At 44.6% G+C, this 19,460-nt stretch overlaps 1 protein-coding gene and 1 long non-coding RNA gene across 4 annotated transcripts; one reads left to right on the forward strand and one right to left on the reverse strand.

The window, feature by feature from the left end:
• Positions 1 to 8,184: 8,184 nt before the first annotated feature.
• On the reverse strand, positions 8,185 to 15,461 carry LOC123077756 (uncharacterized). 2 transcript variants are annotated; one of them, XR_006436821.1, is made up of 3 exons: positions 15,183 to 15,461; positions 13,157 to 13,212; positions 8,185 to 11,821 (listed from the first exon to the last, which is right to left on the reverse strand). It is a non-coding gene; the product is annotated as an uncharacterized lncRNA (long non-coding RNA). The 2 variants fall into 2 exon arrangements; XR_006436820.1 differs by lacking the exon at positions 13,157 to 13,212.
• Positions 9,996 to 14,540, forward strand: LOC123077755 (potassium channel KAT2). 2 transcript variants are annotated; one of them, XM_044500077.1, is made up of 11 exons: positions 9,996 to 10,275; positions 10,355 to 10,570; positions 10,674 to 10,829; positions 10,904 to 10,961; positions 11,061 to 11,378; positions 11,791 to 12,030; positions 12,133 to 12,231; positions 12,324 to 12,356; positions 12,436 to 12,621; positions 12,714 to 13,338; positions 14,136 to 14,540. In XM_044500077.1, the coding sequence occupies exons 1-11, from the start codon at positions 10,160 to 10,162 to the stop codon at positions 14,246 to 14,248; spliced, it is 2,160 nt and encodes a 719-aa protein (XP_044356012.1). In that variant the 5' UTR covers positions 9,996 to 10,159; the 3' UTR covers positions 14,249 to 14,540. The 2 variants fall into 2 exon arrangements, with proteins under 2 accessions (XP_044356012.1, XP_044356013.1); XM_044500078.1 differs by having other exon boundaries at positions 10,160 to 10,275; positions 10,904 to 10,942; positions 11,135 to 11,378.
• Positions 15,462 to 19,460: the final 3,999 nt, after the last annotated feature.

Raw genomic sequence — 19,460 nt, forward strand, 5'->3', positions numbered from 1 at the left:
TTAACTGTCTAATCTTCTATTAGGAGTATGTTATATTTTTCAATTGGTGTTTAGTTAACTGCTTGGTTCATTTGTTGTGGCTTGGTTCACTTGTTGTGGTGTTTAGTTAACTGCTTGGTTCAATTCTGCAGTGCGATGTTCAATTGTTGTGGCTGCATTCTGTTATTGTATACCATGTGAGGAATAAATCGAATTTGGTTGTACTAAATACATGAGAAACAAATACAATTGCTAGATTTCCAAGTTGTTAAGCATGCTTTGTTTGGTTAACTGTCTGGTCTTCTATTAGGAGTATGTTATATTGTGCAATGTGGTGCTCAGTTAACATTTGGTTCATTTGTTGTGGTGTTTAGTTAACTGTTTGGTTCAATTCTGCAATGCAATGTTCAATTGATGTGGCTGCATTCTCTTATTGTATACCATGTGAGGAATAAATCGAATTTGGCTGCACTTAATACATGAGATATACAAGTGATATATTTCCTAGTTCTTAGAGCATCTCTAGCCGCGCCCCCAACAAGGCCCCCCAGGCGACTTTTCGGCCGCCGGCGCCAAAAAATCGGCCCAGTCGCGCCCCCAAGGGCCCAATTTTCGCCGGCTCGGGCCAAAATTGGCGCCGGCGGACCCAACCCGAACCCGGCGTACTGGGGGCACTCGGGGGCGCCGGGCGAATTGTTTTTGGCGCAAAAGAGCCGCGGGCCCTCCTTGCCAGCGACTCGTCTCGCTTCTCGCCGCTTCGTCGTCCTCATCGCCTCATTTCCCGCGGCGAATCAATGCCAAAGCTGCCGCGCGCTGCCGCGCCGGTCAGCCTCCGCCATTGATGCCTCACGGGCGGCGCAGTGAAGGCGTGACGACGCACGTCCCCGCGCATGCCACGCGTAAACGCGGCGGCCACGCGTGCGCGCGGCGCCTCCGCCTATATAAGCCGGCCCCCAGCGCGCCGGTGGCATGCACAGAGTCTCCACCGCCGACGTGCCCTCTCTCCCCCTTCCTCCCTCTCCCCTCGCCGTCCCCAGTTCAGAGAAATGGCCGAACGCTTCCCAGGCGACAGCGCGGCGGCGAACGGCTTCCGCCGCCGTCACCTTCACAAGGACGAAGCTCGGCTCCTCTTCAAGGCCGAGAACCCGGCCCCGCCGGACATGCGGGTGCCCGGGGCGTGGAGAATCAGGCCGGCGGGGTCCCGTTGCCACCACCGTCCACCGGGGCGGCGCGGCATGCGGAGATCGCGCATATCTGCGCCTCCCTGCCGCGGGCGGAGAGAGAGGAGCCGCGCTACGTCCCCGACAGCCCGCTCTGGGAGCCGTACTTCCGCCGCCGTCACGTCGAGCAGCTCGAGGCCACCAACGGCGTCGTGCCCTCCGGCAGGCTCAACTCCGAGGGGCGACGCTGATGGTGGGGCGTGCCCGGCCGCACGCTGGAGGCCGTCCTCGAGTACATCGAGGGCGGCAACACGCCGAGGTTGGAGTACCCCGAGCCCCCGTCATTCTCTCGCCGCCGTGGGAGCTCGTGGACGCCGAGGCGCATGGACCCCGGGGCGTCCTCCTCCTCGTCCGGTCGGTCGACCGGCTCTCCCTGCCTCCGCCCCGTCAAGCCGGAGCCCCAGGACACGCCTGTCAGCCGGCGCACCCGCAGCTCCGGTGTCCGCATCGCCGACTCCACCCCCAGCTCTAGAGGAGATCGCCGCCCGCAAGCGTGGGCGCGAGAATGAGCACGGCGTCGTGATCCTCGACAGCGACGAGGACGCCGCCGGATCGTCCAACCCGCCGCGCCAACCGAGGGAGGGTTGCAGCAGGGACGGCGGCCGCGGCGGAGGCGACGACGACGACGACGACGGCGGCGACTACACGCGGTTCTAACAGCCTCCTCTGCATGTAGAACTGCAAGCGGCTGGCGGCGGGTGGCGGGCGGCGACGAGCAGCGAGGCGAGGGAGATGGCGGGCCTAGTAGTGTGTTTTTTTCTTTTTTGTAAAATATTTTAAATATGTATGAACTCTCGCCGTGTTTGGTTGAATTTGGTTTGAACTTGCCGAAATATGTATGAACTCGCCGAAAATGGTTGAATTTGCGCCATGTTTGTGCCGCACTTTAATTTTCAAAAAAATCCGTGGGCGCCGCGACTGGGTGGCATCACGCCCCCAGCGCACATTTTGCGCCGGTGCGCCCCCAGGGGGCGATTTTTAGCGCCTCCTGGGGGGCCAACGGCTGGAGATGCTCTTAATCATGCTTGGTTTGGATAAATGGGTTTTCCATGTGGCTTGAATTAATCTGATGAATCTGCAATGTGCTTATTTTTCATCAACATATTTTACTGATAGCATGCGAACCCTTACTTAACCTGGTGACTAACTACCTTATATGTGTTACAGGGAAATAATGGGAAGCAACTAAGGTCTACAAGATGGTACTAACTATTATACCTTGCCTTTTTGTATTCCTTTGCCCCATTTCCAATATAGAGAAGATATTTATGCACATCCTTGTTTTCAGGCTTCACTGATGATTACCTCTCAAACCACCTCTGTGGTCAGGAGGCGAGGAAAGTTTTCATACAACACCCACGGTTCAATATTGAAGTGTTCCTGAAGAGGTCGAAGGATGGACGGTCAATCATCCACAGGCACTGGCCTAAAGTTGCAAAGACCTTCAACATGAATGAAGGCTCAATATCCGCCTTCCGCTTCAGCAGTTTTTCAGATGAGATGCATCTCTCTATGTACCGTCTATGATTCTAATTTCGAAAGGTTCTAGATGTTGCATGTGAAACTTGCTGCTGGTGCAGTTGTGTAATGGGATGGCTCAGTGCTGAAGCTATATCATGTTGTACTATGATGTATTTCAATTATGAAATCATGCTTCCTTAATATGGAAATGGAATATATTATGTGCTTAATATGAATGTCAATTAGATTAGTAAATGGATTATTAATAATAGGGCAATTAGTCCGCTAATTGGCCAATTAGCTTGCTAATTGGGTTTTCCTATTGCAAACGGTTAATGAGAAAACACCGTGGGCAATGACCTCAAGTAACGCACACAGTTTCTAGGAATAAACCATGTTGGATCAATGAACAATCACACACGACATTCTCTTGAAAACTGTTTGCGTTACGCCACCTTGCGCAAACGTTTTCCTTGGAGTGACTGTGTGGGATGTATATACGAACGGAAACGTTTAGCGGTGACTGACTGTGTGGGATGTACTGACGACCGGAAATGATTTTGCCAGTATAATTGTATTTTTTAGCACTAGTGTATGTATTTCTGTATTTGAGTGCTCGTCGGTCGCACACGACCTCATTTTGCCGAGCGTGTGTGCCAGGACGGCATATCCCCGACGGTTTCTGGGTCGTGTGGGAAGGACACCCCTATCGCCCACACTCACTTGGCGACGGTTCCGAATGCCGCCACGGAAAGGGGTTAAAAACCGTTTGTTTAGGACCGACGCGTACCAGTGTGGAGAATTTGATCTAGGGTTCCTATTCTTCACAGGTGGTGTCATGATGACATTCACCTGAAGACTTTCAAGGCATCTTTTGGGAACCCAGTTTTTCTTCATAGGTGGACCGTTCCTGCAGTTAGTTCCAACATATCTAGCAACTACTTCACCATTCTGATTTTTGAACAGTCTATAGTTGGAGTCAAATGACTCATCAGAGGAATATGAAGATTCACATGTAAAGCTAGATAAAGTAGATGGATGTACTGGAGGTCCTTTAGCAGCAACCCATGAGGTTTTGGGATACTGCTCAGGTTTCCAGTAGGTCCCATCAACATTGAGTTTCCTCTCAAAGGCAATACCCTCTTTCCTAGGGTTCCTATTGAGGATCTGCTTTTTGAGCACATCACAAAGAGCCTGATACCCTTTGAGGCTTTTGTGCATGCCTATCACATACAATTCCTTCAGCTCTGCATTTTCAGTGATACTTGTGTTATCCTCAGATGAGGAATTTGTGACCACAGAGATAGTTGAAGAATTTGCAGTAACAGAAGCATTTGAACTTTCAGGTGAAGAATTAGCAGATTCTCGTTCAATGCATTTCAAACATGGTGGAATGAATTCTTCCTGAGTGGAACTGATCTGTTAAGCAAGCAATGAATTGTTTTCCTTCTGGAGATCATCATGACTCACCCTTAGCTTCTCAAGGTCTTGCTTTCTTTCAAGAAATTCATAAGAAAGCTTCTCATGATCAGCTAAGAGTGTGTTGTGATGACTTTGAAGGTTATCAAACTTAGACTGTAGTCGCTAAAGATTATCAGTCAGAATTTGAGTTTGATCCATTTCTTCACCCAATAGGTCATCGCTACTGTCTAGCATATTTTGAACCTTCTCCAAAGCCTTTTGTTGTTTTATGGCAATCTTAGCAAGTTTGGAATAGCTAGGTTTGTGATTCATCCTCACTTGATTCAGAGGAGGTATGTTTGAGTACCTTGGCACCTTTTGCCATGAAGCAATAGGTGGGAGCATAGTCATCTTCGTCATCGTTAGCGGTGTTGGTGTTGCCATATTCCCCAAACTTAGACAGTGGTTGAGCATCACAGTAGTTCTGAGTTAGAGTTCTTGTACCTATTACTCCTGAGAGTTGCGCACTCTCTAGACGGATAGGTGTCGGCTCAAGTGTTGAAGAGTTGTTGTGTTCACCGAGTAAGATCTTCAACAACCAAGAGTGATTGTGGTTCGCGAAGGTCGACCGAAGGTTTGGAGATGGCCGACAAGTATCTACCACGAGTGAAATCAACTGGAGTCTGATCAGCTCTGAGTTGAAGGAGAATAGGGCGAAGAGAGTTTATCTTCCGTGTTAAGTCACAACTTAAAGTGCGTTATATCGACTAGAGGGGGTGAATAGGTGATTTTTACAAATTTGTCACTGAGGAAATTCAACTTGAGGAATTTGCTAAGCGACGAAATAGATGCAGCGGAATAAGTACTCAGGTGCAAGCATAACATGGCAGTAACACATGCATCATGATGAAATGAAACAAGCACAGAGCACAGGTTGCGTGTAAACTGGATAAGCAGGCTGAAGATAAGATGACAGAAGAATTAGGATTGAGGAAATAGAGAAAGTCTCCAGTCAAAGTCTTCAAACAGTAACGATCAAGTTCATCAACACATGAATGAGGAAATGAAAGGGTTGAGGAAACAGAACCAGTAGCTTGGTGAAGACGATGATTTGGTAGACCAGTTCCAACTGTTGTGACAGTCGTACGTCTGGTTGGAGCGGCTGGGTATTTAAACCCGAGGACACACAGTCCTCACCGTATTCTCCTTGAGCTAAGGTCACACAGACCTCGCCCAATCACTCATGGTAAGTCTTCAGGTGACTTCCAAACCTTCACAGACCCGGTCACCCGGCGATCCACAATTCCTCTTGGATGCTCTAGACCATGACGCCTTACCGTCTGGAGGATGTACAGTCCTCAAAGGTAACAAGTGTCGGTTCCACACAGGAAAAATCTCTTCAGTGATGCTCAATCACTTTGGGTTGTAGGTGTTTGGGTTTTTGGATTTTTCCCCATTGATGATTTTCGCTCAAAGTCCTCGGAGGATGGGATGCTCTAAATGATAAGTGTTAGTTTCTCTCGGAGCAGCCAACCAGCTAGTGGTTGTAGGGGGTGGCTATTTATAGCCTAGGGAGCAGCCCGACATGATAAGACATAAATGCCCTTCAATGATATGACCGTTAGGTGGATAAGATATTTTGGACAGCTGGCGCGTAGCACAGCAACGGTCGGAAATTTGAGCTCTCAAATTCCTCAGGGCTATCATGTTCCTCACTTGTAGGCAATCCACACTGGCGAATTCCTAACTCCTCAGTCAGAACAAATTCCTCATAGACCAGAAGATCTTCGTCTCTGTCACTGAATAATTGACTGAACTGCATAAGATTTCCAATGGCTTCACTCGAAAGGACTGGGTAGGTGTAGGATTTGAGATGAGTATCACTTGGAAAGTTTTCCTTAGTTTTACCTCGACCCCCTTTAACAGTACGGTGTTTCCTATGACTTAAGAAAGAGAAAATGAAACTATGAAAACAAAAGTCTTCGCGCTTCATAATCCTCGCATCAATATCAAAGTCTTCAAGGTCACACCAATTTCCTCATTTTCAAAGTCTTCAAGAAAACCAAAGTCTTCAACTGAAGACATTCATTTTTAGGGATCGACTTTCATCGTAAATATCAAACTCCTCATCGACTTATAGAACCTGTGTACACTCACAAACACATTAGTCCCTTAACCTATAAGTCTTCAATACACCAAAATCACTAAGGGGCACTAGATGCACTTACAACAACCCCTCCAACTAGACGTAGTCCTTTGGCAGAAGGGCGAATTGGTCTACCAAATCCATCTGTCGCCATCGAGCACCACTGGATCTATCTACCTTATTGCACTACCTTCGGTAGTTTACTTTTGTGCTCCCTGGCGATATTTTATCTGATCTACTCTGTCTGTCGCATTTCATTCACTCTGTCATCATCATCAGTTATTGTTAGTTGTTCTTCTTGTGTCTTTTCATTCACCTCTTCAGTGTTAAGTCTCGTACTTTTCTCTCACATTTCATGTCATGTTATACCTCTTGCTATTGCATGTGTTTGTTTGTTGCATTACTATCATTGTAGTTAAACATGTGATATCTCAAGCCCGTACCATAATTGTTTCCTATGTCGATAGAAATGCTCCTCGGCATCACGCTTGATTGAGTTCGTTTCTATCGTACCTTGTTTCCGCTGTTGTGTTTGGAATCAGTTCAAAACTTTCGCAAGAAATTTTAAATCTCCCATTCACCCTCCTTTGGTCGATATACTCTCGGTCCTAACACCCCACCTTCAGTTTCTTCTTCTTCGCCGCCGGGCGGGGGGAGGCGGCGGGGGGTTGCTGCGGTGTGCCGACCATGGAGCGGGAAGGGGCGAGGAGGGCAGAAGGGTTTTTGGGAAAGGAGGGGAAATGGGAACGTTGTGTCCCAGACGCGCGGACCAGGGAAGGACAAGGGCGAGTGTCCCGCCCATCTGCACGCGGTCCATTTCGCCGCAAATGGGAACCAAATTTGGGTGGAAAATGCGTTGCGGATGGATAGAAAACGGACACCTGTCTGTTTGCTGGCGCGTATTGGGCCCGATTTGTGTCTGTGTCGATCCAAATAGACACGGCCGGACAAAATGCAGTCGTGCGTCAGAGTTAGCCTAACAAAGTCGCAACCTAGTATCCCAATAGGAGTTCTTAGAGCGACCCTCGCAGGGCTTTACATCGGTATTACTCTACACAAGCCCATCATCTTAGAAACTGATTGTTCTTTTGTGGCTTCCTTTCTAGGAAAGGATTATTTGGACAGGTCTCCCTAGTTGATCTTAAGATGGAAGCATTGAGCATTTCCAGGTTGATGACAAGTTTCAAGATATCCAAAATTAACAGAAGGGCCAATAGGGTGACGCATGAGATTGCTAAGTTCAGCTTTATTAAATAGGTATGATGGTGTGCTTCTTAATAGTGTTCCGCCCTGCGTGGTTGAAGTAATAGACGATTGTATGAACATTTTTAATTAATTAATATATGGAAGGGGTTTTCAAAAAAAAAAGGAGTTCGCGGGGATCGAATCCCTAGGTGCCCCTTTTCTCTTGTGTTCTTCTTTTAAACATGTGCGAATGGGCCGGACGGCAACTGTAGACCCTTCAGCAAAACGAAAGAAACACTCGCTATAAGCGAGATATAGTGTTTGCGTCTTTGCTAACAGCATTTTTTTAGTGTCACAAACCTTTTTTTTCAAATGCTATCAACATTTTATTAAAGTTGCATGAACTTTCATTTTGCACTGCATGAACATTTTTTAAGATTTAAATAAAATCTGCATGCCCCTTCCTGGGCCATGTGATATACCTCCTCCGTTTCAAAATATAAGTCTTTTTTAATGATTCCAATATAGACTACATACGAAGCAAAATGAGTGAATCTACACTCTAAACTATGTCTATATATATTCTTAAAAAAAAACTATGTCTATATACATCTGTATGTAGTCCATATTGAAATATCTGAAATGACTTATATTTAGAAATGGAGTATTTCCTGAAGCATGAAACGGGTTTAACCAAACGGCTGAATTTGAGGAGTAAATGGTAGGCGATGGTTCAACCAAACAGTCCACTTTTGTGTAATTCTAGCGAGAAAGAAGACACTGACGATCCAGTAAATAGATCAGGATCAACTCAGTCAAAACCTGATCGTTACGTCTTTTCAAGAGATAATCCACTGCAGTCTTGCCAGTAACTAGTTACATCGGTTTCCATTTCCAAAACGGCAAAACCTTAATCACACGCAAAATCTACAAGCTGAAACCTAACCCAGCCGGTCACTAGTTCATAAATTTGTCACACACATAGGGGTCCTGCTGGTTAACATGGAAGCCACGACTCTGCGCAAAAATGGGGCGGGTAGATCCCAGAATCATCTCCATTCCCCACGAACTGGCATTTCTGTGCATGGAAGTAAACGAAAACCAAATCATTTCCAGATGCCGATCTATATAAAAACGCAAGTTCACATGTTAGCAAAACCTGAGGATGACATAAGAAAGAAAGGTGATCATCAAATAGCCACACGTGATGAAAGTTGAAAAGTGTCGGGCACAGGTGTCAGCAAGATGCAAAGCTCCCAGGAAGCCCGTGATGGAAGTCAGTGGATTGTGACTTTGTGAGGCAGGCTAAGCTCAAGCCATGCAACTTGCACATTTGCTCACAGGCTCCAGAAAGCAGGCTATTTCTTTCTTGATACTCCCAGCAAACCCGCCAAGGCAAATAAGCAAGACATGGTCAATTTCAAGTGGTTGAAAGTTTCCAGTAACAGCTGTGCGTCGCAAGGTGCATGAAACATCTACAACCATGGAGTATATTCTTATTATTTTGATTTTCAGAAGAGTGGATATATGAAATATGAAACGACCCAAATAACACAAGGTTCTTTACCTGTGGTCAACGAGAAAAAATGTTTAATGTCTCACACATTATTAGATTGCTCAAGGATCAGAAAGTAATGATAGTGGTGACTGGCCTTTATTATTTCCAAAAAATGGTCCCAGGCATATTGAATAGACCTATCTACTGACCAGAAGTATACAACATAACTCCTAACATGCAGAGCATGGGAAAGGATGCTAAGAGCTGTAACAGCATTTAAGCTCACTTCATGTTGTTACTTCGACAGCATCACAAAATAAAAGCAAATGGAAACATTTCTGGTTAGCTAAGCAGCCAAAGAGAAGTATTATTAAATCCCCTATTCTCATAGTGTAAACTAATCTTTGCGGCGGGGCAAGATTTTAATTTTCCAATTAGCCCAGGACCCTTGCGAGAAATTAATCATAACAATGCTTTATCTTCAACTAGAATGTTATATCCAGTTTTTCATTTCAGAGGCCAGTAAAATGCTTCCAATTAACTTCACGGCAAGATTAGTACTCCCTCTGTTCCGAATTAAATGATGCAATCCCTATACAATTTTAGTAAGACATTGTATAGAGGTTGAGTCAATTAATTGGATCGGAGGGAGTAGCATATATCATGACTTTACGCAGGCAGCAAAGCGTATTCTTTTTACGGACTAAAGTTTCACTTCACTACTATGGAGTCCCGCCCTACAGACAAAGTTAATGGGTGAATTACAGAAAATGATATTTCATCATATGAACTTCCAAATTTTTAACTTCTAATTGATTATGCCTATAATTCTGCAATTTGTCTGTCAAATCTAAAAAGAAATACTTCCCAAAGGACTGCAAACATCGTCTCCTAAACCCTGACCACACTCGGTAATGGTACACCAAAACAGTTACAGCCCTTAATAGCGAACCTACCATAACCATGAACAGTGAACTCAGACCACTTGTTTGCTTATTTTCAGGTAGAAACAAAAAAGAACAAATAAAAGGTCACTATCTTTTAATGGCCACATCAAGGATCTCACTTCCGTTCCTTCCTCCATCCTCTTCTTTCTTGGAGCCAAGCCAAACTCTTATTTATTCTGACAACCAATACTTCAACACAGAATAGTACCATCCATGAAGGTTCAAAGGCATGCCAAGATTAAAATCCTCTTCAATAATCCAAATAGCCTGTAGGAACTGGGATCGACAGTAAGATACGCCCTGCTTCTTCATAGATACTACAATGGATAATATTAGCAACATCTTCCACAATGACCTGCTCCCATCTCTAGGAGCAAGAGCAAACCAATCTATCAAGTTGAGAAAATTCATCATTTCTCCCTACGATTCCCGTTACAGGTAAAATCGCAATCTTTACTTTCTCTCGCATTATGTGTACACAAATACAGTCTAATCTTCCACTCTTGTGGGTCTGCAGGATCTGGGAAACGTTCTTGCTTGTGCTCGTTGTTTATTCAGCATGGATCTACCCGTTTGAGCTAGCATTTCTGAGACATCTCTCGTGGAAGCTTTTCCTAGTTGAGAACATTGTCAACAGCTTCTTCGCAATTGATATTATTCTCACCTTTTTTCTAGCGTATCTCGATCACAAGTCTTATCTTCTAGTGGATAATCCAAAAAGGATTGCAGCTAGGTTGGTACTTGCACCTCAACTATTCTCAGCCTGTCATTCTTAATGGTAAAGCACATGTGCAAAGCTACCAATTTGGACAACACTGACATGAGGCTGTACACAGATATCTCTCTTCCTGGTTCATTCTTGACGTCTGTTCCACGATTCCATATCAACCGTTTGGGCTACTCTTTAACAAGCATGGAAATGGCCTTGCCTATAGGACACTTAACATGCTTCGATTATGGCGTCTCCGACGCCTCAGTGCTTTATTTGCCAGGTATGTGTCTTTTTATTATTTGAAACTTGAAAATAAGAGAACTGAAAATTACTAAGGTAAATCGCCCCCTCTAGGCTTGAAAAGGATATCCGATTGAACTACTACTGGATAAGGTGCACCAAACTAATTTCTGTAAGTTTGCGTCCTCTCCTCTCCAAGTATGAAACAAATTGATGTATTACTGCCCTGATGAATGAAACATAGCTCTGCATGTTTGACTGAGCATTGCAGGTTACTCTTTTTGCAATACATTGTTCAGGATGTTTCATTTACTTAATAGCTGATACATACCCCGATCCATCAAGAACCTGGATAGGAGCAGCAATACCAAACTACAGATCAGAGAGTCTATGGGTTCGATATGTGACAGCAATTTATTGGTCTATTACAACACTCACAACAACTGGTTATGGCGATTTACATGCGGAGAATCCAAGAGAAATGTCATTTTGCATATGTTTCATGCTATTTAACCTGGGATTGACGGCATACCTCATTGGTAACATGACAAACCTGGTTGTCCAGGGAAGTTGCCGTACCAGGAACTTTGTACGTACTCTTCCAAATACCTTTCATGATTTGTTTTGTCATTCTGTGATTGTTGATATTCCTGCCTGGCTTTACATAAGGATTGAAATAAGAAACGGAAATGGAAGTAAGAATCATGTGAACTTGTCTGTACCGTAATACATATGCACCTTATAGATTGTAGGCCAGGATAGGCTGAAAAACAAATCACAGCATGCTTATAGATATGCCACTAGCATGTCCTGGCTCTGGACTCCTAATGGCTTAAGGTGCATGTTCATATACACATGAAAACTCTGGCTAATTAAATGCATGTAGATATACCTGAATGTGTACGGCCACACGTGTTCACATGCATAGAAGCAAGAGCTTTATTTCAAGAGTGTCATATACTGTTTTATTCCACCTAATCTTCCTGTCTTCAACTCTGCAGAGAGATACCATCCATGCTGCCTCTCGGTTTGCTGCAAGGAATCAGTTACCTGAACAAATTAGGGATGAAATGCTAGCTCATATCTGCCTGAGGTATAAGACAGAAGGGCTGAAACAGAAGGAAACATTGGATAGTCTCCCCAAGGCAATTCGTTCAAGCATAGCGTGCCATTTATTCCTCCCTGTCCTAGAAAAAATATATCTTTTCGATGGTGTTTCCTTTACTTGCAGGCTCCAATTGGTATGAATACAAAAATGTTAATTATTCTAGAGCAAGTGTAAAATAGTGTACACTGGAATATCATCGACATTTAGAAGGTAATATGTTATCGCCTACATGTAGGTTACCACAATGGAAGCAGAGTACTACCCACCAAGAGAAACTATCATACTCCAGAATGAAACGCCTACAGATGTTTACATATTAGTTTCAGGAGCAGTGGTTAGTCCAACTATAAGATTGATGATTGTCAAGATACTGCAGTTTCTTACAACCATGCATACTAGTGTAACTTTTGCTATTTTGTTTGGCAGGAAGAACGGATAATGATTGATGGACGAGAAAAGGTAAGAGATGACACATGATCATATATTTTAAAGGATACAAGTTAATGCAGAATCTGATATGTATCATTACAAAATCCAGGTTGAGAAACTACTATCAGGTGGTGACATATTTGGTGAAATAGGAGTTCTCTGCAACATTCCCCAGCCACTTACATTCCGCACGTCCAGAATTTCACAACTATTAAGGCTTAACACAACAGTGCTCAAAAACATTATTCAGGAAAACAAACACGACAAGGAAATTATAATGAACAATCTTTACCAGGTGAGTCACAGCTTTTTTATCATTATGACATCGTGTTTAGATAACTGAGTTGTTTATATACAACGAAATTAGTATTCTTGTGCATTTGGCAGAAAATGAACTCAGATCAAAGGTTCTCTACTGACACGATGGAGGTATGTGAAGAGACGCTCGATCAACACTTTGGGGAGTACAACGGATGTTTTGCATCCAATCAGGTCAACATAAACAATGAATCAAAAGCGGGAGAAACAATAAGACTGGCTTGCAGTGAAGAACATTGTAAAGAACTAAATGAATCAGACAGACATGGAACAATTCACAGTACTACGGAACAGGGTTTCTTTAATACAAACATTGATTTTCCTGATAAAGGTGAAAGTATGGAAAATCATGTTGCTACAAGTCAGATTACGGACAAACGGAAGGCAGATGAGCATGAACATACATCGACCGACAACTGCATGACAGGATATAGAGGGGCTCGAGATAGGTTCAAAATCATATGCAAAAACACAATATTAGGGCAGACAAAAATCACAGATAAAATGCTTACATGCTCAGTTGCTGGAGAACTCCAGGAGATCACTGATACATGCACAGAAGCTGGTTCTGTGGTTTCAGAAAGAAAAAGAGTGACAATTCATATGCATCCACAACAGAACAAAAGCTTAGCAGTACCATATGCAAAAGTCATAAATCTACCAGAATCTCTGGATCAACTTTTCGGCATAGCTCGTAAGTATCATATAATTCAGATGCATGATTAAGAATTAACGTCCGGTATAGGAGGGTTTAGCTTCTTATAGCTTCTCAGCTATTTTAGGGATAGGGGCTTCACCTTGTCAGTGCAGATGAGGTTGCTTAGGTTTCTCATAGCCTATCGCTAGAGTATTCTGACTTGGATTTTATATGAGAATCGAAAGGAGTTGTATAATGCGGGATCATGACCAGAACATGTCACACTGTTGGTTAGCAAACCACTGCATTGTGATAACCTATGCTAACATAACTTTACCACACTACAAACTTAACTTATAACTGTTCAACTAAAGTTTATGTTTGTTAACTACTCCTACACCTGATTTTTTGTTTAACTGGTTACAGTACGTCAAGTGTTGCCCATATCCCCAAAGCATCAGGCCCAGGCCCTAGCTAACTTTGATTTTAATATACTAAGTCGATGAATCAATGCCACACAGGGTTTGTATTAACCCCAAATAGCTAAAGCCAGAACCTTCTGGCATCTGTCATTTGTAGTTGGCATCATACATGAATATTTTCCGGATTCAGTTGTGCCCTGTTTTAGTTTTGGAAATTTTCAGTTCCTTTGCTGCCCCCCTTAAAAATGAATGGTAATTGTCCTAGCTCAGTGATCAAGTCTGTTGAAATCAACCAGTAATTGTAGTACCATAATAGTATGAAGGCCCCGTTACGACTCGCCTAATGCCAGAAACCAGCATTGCATGCAGTCTAATCATGCAGTGCAATCCTTCTTTTAGTGTGAATGTACTTATCCTGCATTTTTTCTGTAGGTGAGAAGTTTCCGGGTTATTGTCATGTGAAGCTGTTCAATCAAGATTTTGCTGAAATTGACGATATAACAGTAATTCGAGATGGTGACCAGTTGTTTCTTATGGAAGTTTGATTAAGGATGCTCAAAACTATAGACTGTGGAAAGAGCAATGCATAGGATATGAAGTAGGACTCTCATTTGAGGAAGTTGCCTAGATCTCAGCAAATAGGAATCGGGCGACTCGGTGAAATCGTGAAGAAAATGCCACACAGGAATTAGTGGGAGACTTGGAGTTACAGTTGTAGAGTAGCTAAATGTAGATATGAAGATGTGATGGAAACAGTTTTAAATCTGTTCTGCAGATCAAATGTTTGGGGAGGGGAGACCTCCGCTGAATTGATCGCCCTAGGGAAGAATATCATTTACAGGCAACAAATATTAGCAATATTGAACTTTTCACCAAGGATGACTACTCAAAAAAATTGATGATCGACATAAATTCTACTACCTCTGTACCGAAATACTTGTAGTTGGGGGAACTTGTATTAGTTTCCCCAACTACAAATATTTTGGTACAGAGGGAGTAGCTAACTGACTCTGACCTTTTAACTGTTAACCTGTGCGCTTTGAGACTGCAACTATTTAGATGATAATGATCAAATATGGTCGAATTCTTCAACAAATTAGTACGAGTGAAAACTGGAATTTCATGTTGTGGCAACTGATTACTACTTCATTTTTCTCGGTAGATAATAATAGCTCTGGGTGTTCAAATTGGAAGTCATTAGATATCACATTCACAGCAGCTAGCTAGCTATATCAACTTTGCAAAACTGCTACTGTATTTAATCAGTGCACTAAGAAAACTAGTTTCAGCATGACTAGCAGATGCGGTGAGAGATCATTCAACGACCAAATTTGATGACTATGCACAGTAAGTCACACAGATCGAAATTAGCTACTGTACTCCAACTCACCAAATTCATGAACTGAAGATAAGAAGCCTGAAAGGTCAGCTCATCAGATAAATTCCATTTGAGGAAGAAGCGTACGCAACGGGACTTACACAATCCGTTCGCCGCTGCGACTCCAGGACTAGGCCACCACTCAGCAGCACAATGCGATCCAAAGTTCCAGGCCCACCGGTCTCTCACGGCCAGTGCAGTGCAGTGCGTCGCGGTGTAGGAGGCTGGCGCCCGTAACGCGCGATGGGAACGGGGAACGCCGGGAGCAGGCAGAGGCGCGTCCGCGGCGGCTGGTGGGGTTCTAGAAGCTTCCGTCGTGGGGACGAACGGCGGGCGAGCAGCGGCGGCGGCGTGCATATCGAACAGCCCAAAGCGCACATGGGATTTGCTTGGGATGACAACTGAGTATCCGTGCACCGTTGGATAGTAAATCAGCTGTCCGGATCGAGCAGTAGCCCCATCGCGATAATTGCTAGCACATTTGGCTTTTTAAGCTCTTTTATTATTTTCACTAGCACAAATGACCGCGCGTTGCAGCGGGAGAAAACAATGGTTTTTATCAATTAAGGTTGACCAAGTCAAGGAACTGGTCCTAGAAGAATGATCGCCACGGACAAAAAAGGATGGATTGAGCTCGGGACGGGAGTATGATTTCGAGTAAATTTGACTGAACAACATTAATTTTGGACTATAAGTTCTAATGGACAGGAGGTGGCAAATTCATTTCTGAAGGAAAAATGCATTGGTTGAACACCCCCCCCCCCCCCTCCCCGGCACACGAGGACTTCGATGTAAATCTATGAACACCACCGACTTCCTAATCGAGCAAAGATGACATGAAGACACCACCCTTACCATTGCCATTGACAACTCAATCAAGGGCTAGCTACTTGCTAGTGTTCCAAATCTTCAACGAGAAGCTTCCACGCCCACCGCCTTCGATGCTCACACAGCCACAAGCTTTCGATTCCGTCGCTAGGGCTGCTTTGTTATGGGCAAACTGTTAGACATTTACTTGTTTTAACTACAATATTTAAGTAAAAGAAGCACAATCCACAATACCATATTATCTAGAAAAACAAATTATGCATAATAGCTCATTTTTTCTGTGCAATAACATAATATCCAAAAACTAAATACCGGCTTCTTTTATATGTACGCACACAGAAAAGAGAGATGTGAAAATTCTTTATAGAGAATGCACATTGGTACCTTTGGTTTTTTGGATAAATGAATGCTTATGATGGCACATAACATGGTCATATGTAGCTAATTCTCTAGCCAAACCATCAAGCATTATTGCCTATAACTCATGTAAATCTCACATGAAAATAAAATAAAATTACAGGTATTTTATGGAACTAAAAGGGCATCTCAGCATGATCTATCATTTTCTAATTAAAAATTTATAGATAAATTGAGAAAAAAAGCTTCCGGTGGAGGAGAAAACTAATAGGAGCAGCGGGTGCCAGATGATTAGAGTTGTATCTTCTTTCTTTTTGAGGGAGATTAGAAGTTGCATCTAAGGCCATTGATGTCATGTGTTCATGTTTAAATTAGAATGGCACAGCCAAAAGTGGTCAAGGCCACTAGCCATCATGTCGCCGCCGTGTCCGAGGCAGCCGTACGCACTCGGCACTCGCGTAATGGGTGAGTTCGGCGTGCATGCCAGCGACTCCAGCTTGCGTACGAAATTTTGTTTTCAAATCAGGTTAGTAGTGGCCCCTGCTACCCAGTTTGCTTGGTTCATCTTCACGTTGCATGCACATAAGCGTTCACGAATTTATGCCAGAAGGATTCCAACAGTCTGGATCGACTAGCCGACGCTTACCCCTAGGCACACAGCCTCGAGCCCGCGACGTGACATTGATTCCTTGCATTTTGTGGTTTGTCTATACGGTGATCAAGCTCCGCCACTCTCCTGCAGGTCGTGCGCATTCGCAATGGAGGTCGGCCATTGCTTGATCACGAGCTTGCTGGCTCGCTTCGCCTACCAAACCCCCGCACTGATCTGCATGTCTGGCTTGGAGCTAGCTTGCTGGAGTGTATATATGAATGCCGGCGTCTCTAATGAATCCGACGAAGTCTTTTAGTTAGGGCCAACCAACCAGCCGTGCATGTTCCTCCCCCCACTCCTTGCCTTTATGTGGTCTCTTCTTTCCCTTTTAGTTGGATTTAATGGATCTCTCTCGGCTGGCTGATTTTAGTACAACTCACGTGCGTATATAAAGTGGTGGGGACGCCTAGCCTCCACGCCGGTGGCCACTCCGGCCCCGGCGTCCACGCCTAATCCCTTCGCCGGTGGTCACTCCGGCCCTGGCGTCCATGCTTAGACCTTCCATCAGGGCCACTCCGGCCCCGACGGCCACGATAAGCATCTCCATCGTGAGCAGTTCATTTTCTCCTTCCATTGAGACATCATGACTCTCGCTGACCTCGACTTCGAAGGGACATGATTTTGCATCAGAGATTTGGAGGAAACGGGGGGTGTCCCCATCAATCATGCAGAGGATCAAGATTCTGAAGATTTCCCCTTGGTGGCCGAATTCACCAGATCATGACTCTGTCTTACGGAAGAATCGATTAGCACTATTCTCCTGGCTTGTTTTGGAGGGAGAGCATTTCTTTTTAAAGTCAAGTTACTGCAAAATGGTCCTTTAAGTTTTCGGTCTCTTCAAAGAAGTTGGTTTCTCGATCATCAAAGGGGGCAACATTTCACTTCCTCTTTTCAATGTCAACTTTCTTCTCTGGGGTGAGGGAGGCCCTAACTCATGTTGGGAGCTTGATCAATATCTCCAAGAAAAAGAGGACGAATGGACTCATGTCTTTCGTAGACACCCAGAAAATCCTACATCCAAGCTCTTAGATCTCCAGGGATTTTCCCCAATCCAGATAGAATTGATCCTAGATCTTCGCTGGATCGTTCCCCGCATTCAAACGGTGCTGCTTCATCAGAGGGCCATAATGCCAATAATGGCCGTAATGGGCATTCATCATCCATTACTTTACCCCTCGCGGGATCGCCGCAATTTCAAAATAATCAAAAGGCCTTCTGTGTGCACTGCCTCCTCTTTGGACACGCTCGGCCCAACTGCACAAATCGTATCAAGTGTAGGGCCTATAAGAAATGGGGTCATATTGCTAAAGATTGCTACTCCTCAGCCCAACTCAATTCGACTCGGCCCGCTACCCATACTACTGGCCCAAACCAGACGATTGCGATTCCGAGGCAACTTGCTACTGTTCCCGCTGCAGAGTTGGTAGGTGCGGTCAATCAGCCGTCTCCTCTAGGAAATCGCGGTATTGCCTCCTCTGTTCCTTCCCAAGTTAGCTTGTATCATTACTCCGCCTCATCGCCTTCTGCTGCCCAGAGACTGCAAGCTGCCATCGTCCCCGCTGCAAATCAGTCCCCCCCACCTCCTGCCCTCCCCTCCACCCGACCAGAGCAACACCATGGCGACATTCCCATTTGATCCCGCCCCTTTTCTCCCTCCCAACCACCAAAGCATCACGGTGGAAGGACGACCAGCAAGGATCAAGGTGCTCGCGGCGACACCAACTCCATTGCATGAAGACTGTGCTATTGCCACCATTGTCCCGATGCCGAACCTGCCAGTGGAGTTCAACACTGTCCGTGAGGTACTCTCTGATTTTCTCACTGACAGAAGACTAGGATATTCAGATATTACCCAGTGCCCCTTTGGTCAAGCCTATATCCAACTCAATAGTGTTTTTGATCGAGATGATTTGGTGGCCAACAGTCCACATCAGTTCACTGATGTCCATATTATCTTCCAAAACCATGATAAAGGCATGAACTGGAGAAAACTAGTGCTTAACAGAGATGTATGGATTATGCTCTGTGGTTACCCATTTGATAGAAGGAATATCAGAGAGATCAATGATGCTGTCAGTAAATTTCGAAAATTTGTGATGTGGGACAGAGTCAGAAGTACTAAGGCTAACCAGATGGTGAAGATCAAAGTGGATGAATTAAGGGATATTCCTGCTAGTATTGTCTTTGGAGATGGGGAGCACTCGGACTCTCTGACTGTACCTGTATTTATTCTGCAACATCAGATTCTTGGGGAGGAACCACATGATGAAGACCCAATCCCACCCAATGGCAATCCTCACCCACAACCTGCCCAACTCCATCACCACCCCAATCAGCACAACCATTTTCTTGGGCCACTGCAGCAGCATGAGGCAGAGATGCCAATTAATCCTCCTCTCAATCTTAACCTGGCCTTACACAATGAGGAAAATGATGAACCCATGGAAGAAGAAGAAGATCCAGAGGAGATGCCTGGATGGGGTCACTAGGCCATGCCAGAGGATAATCCTGAGCTTGATCAAGAGTTACACCCAGGTGAGTT

The sequence above is a fragment of the Triticum aestivum genome, chromosome 3D (assembly GCF_018294505.1).
Source record: "Triticum aestivum cultivar Chinese Spring chromosome 3D, IWGSC CS RefSeq v2.1, whole genome shotgun sequence".
In the NCBI taxonomy this organism is placed as follows: domain Eukaryota; kingdom Viridiplantae; phylum Streptophyta; class Magnoliopsida; order Poales; family Poaceae; genus Triticum; species Triticum aestivum.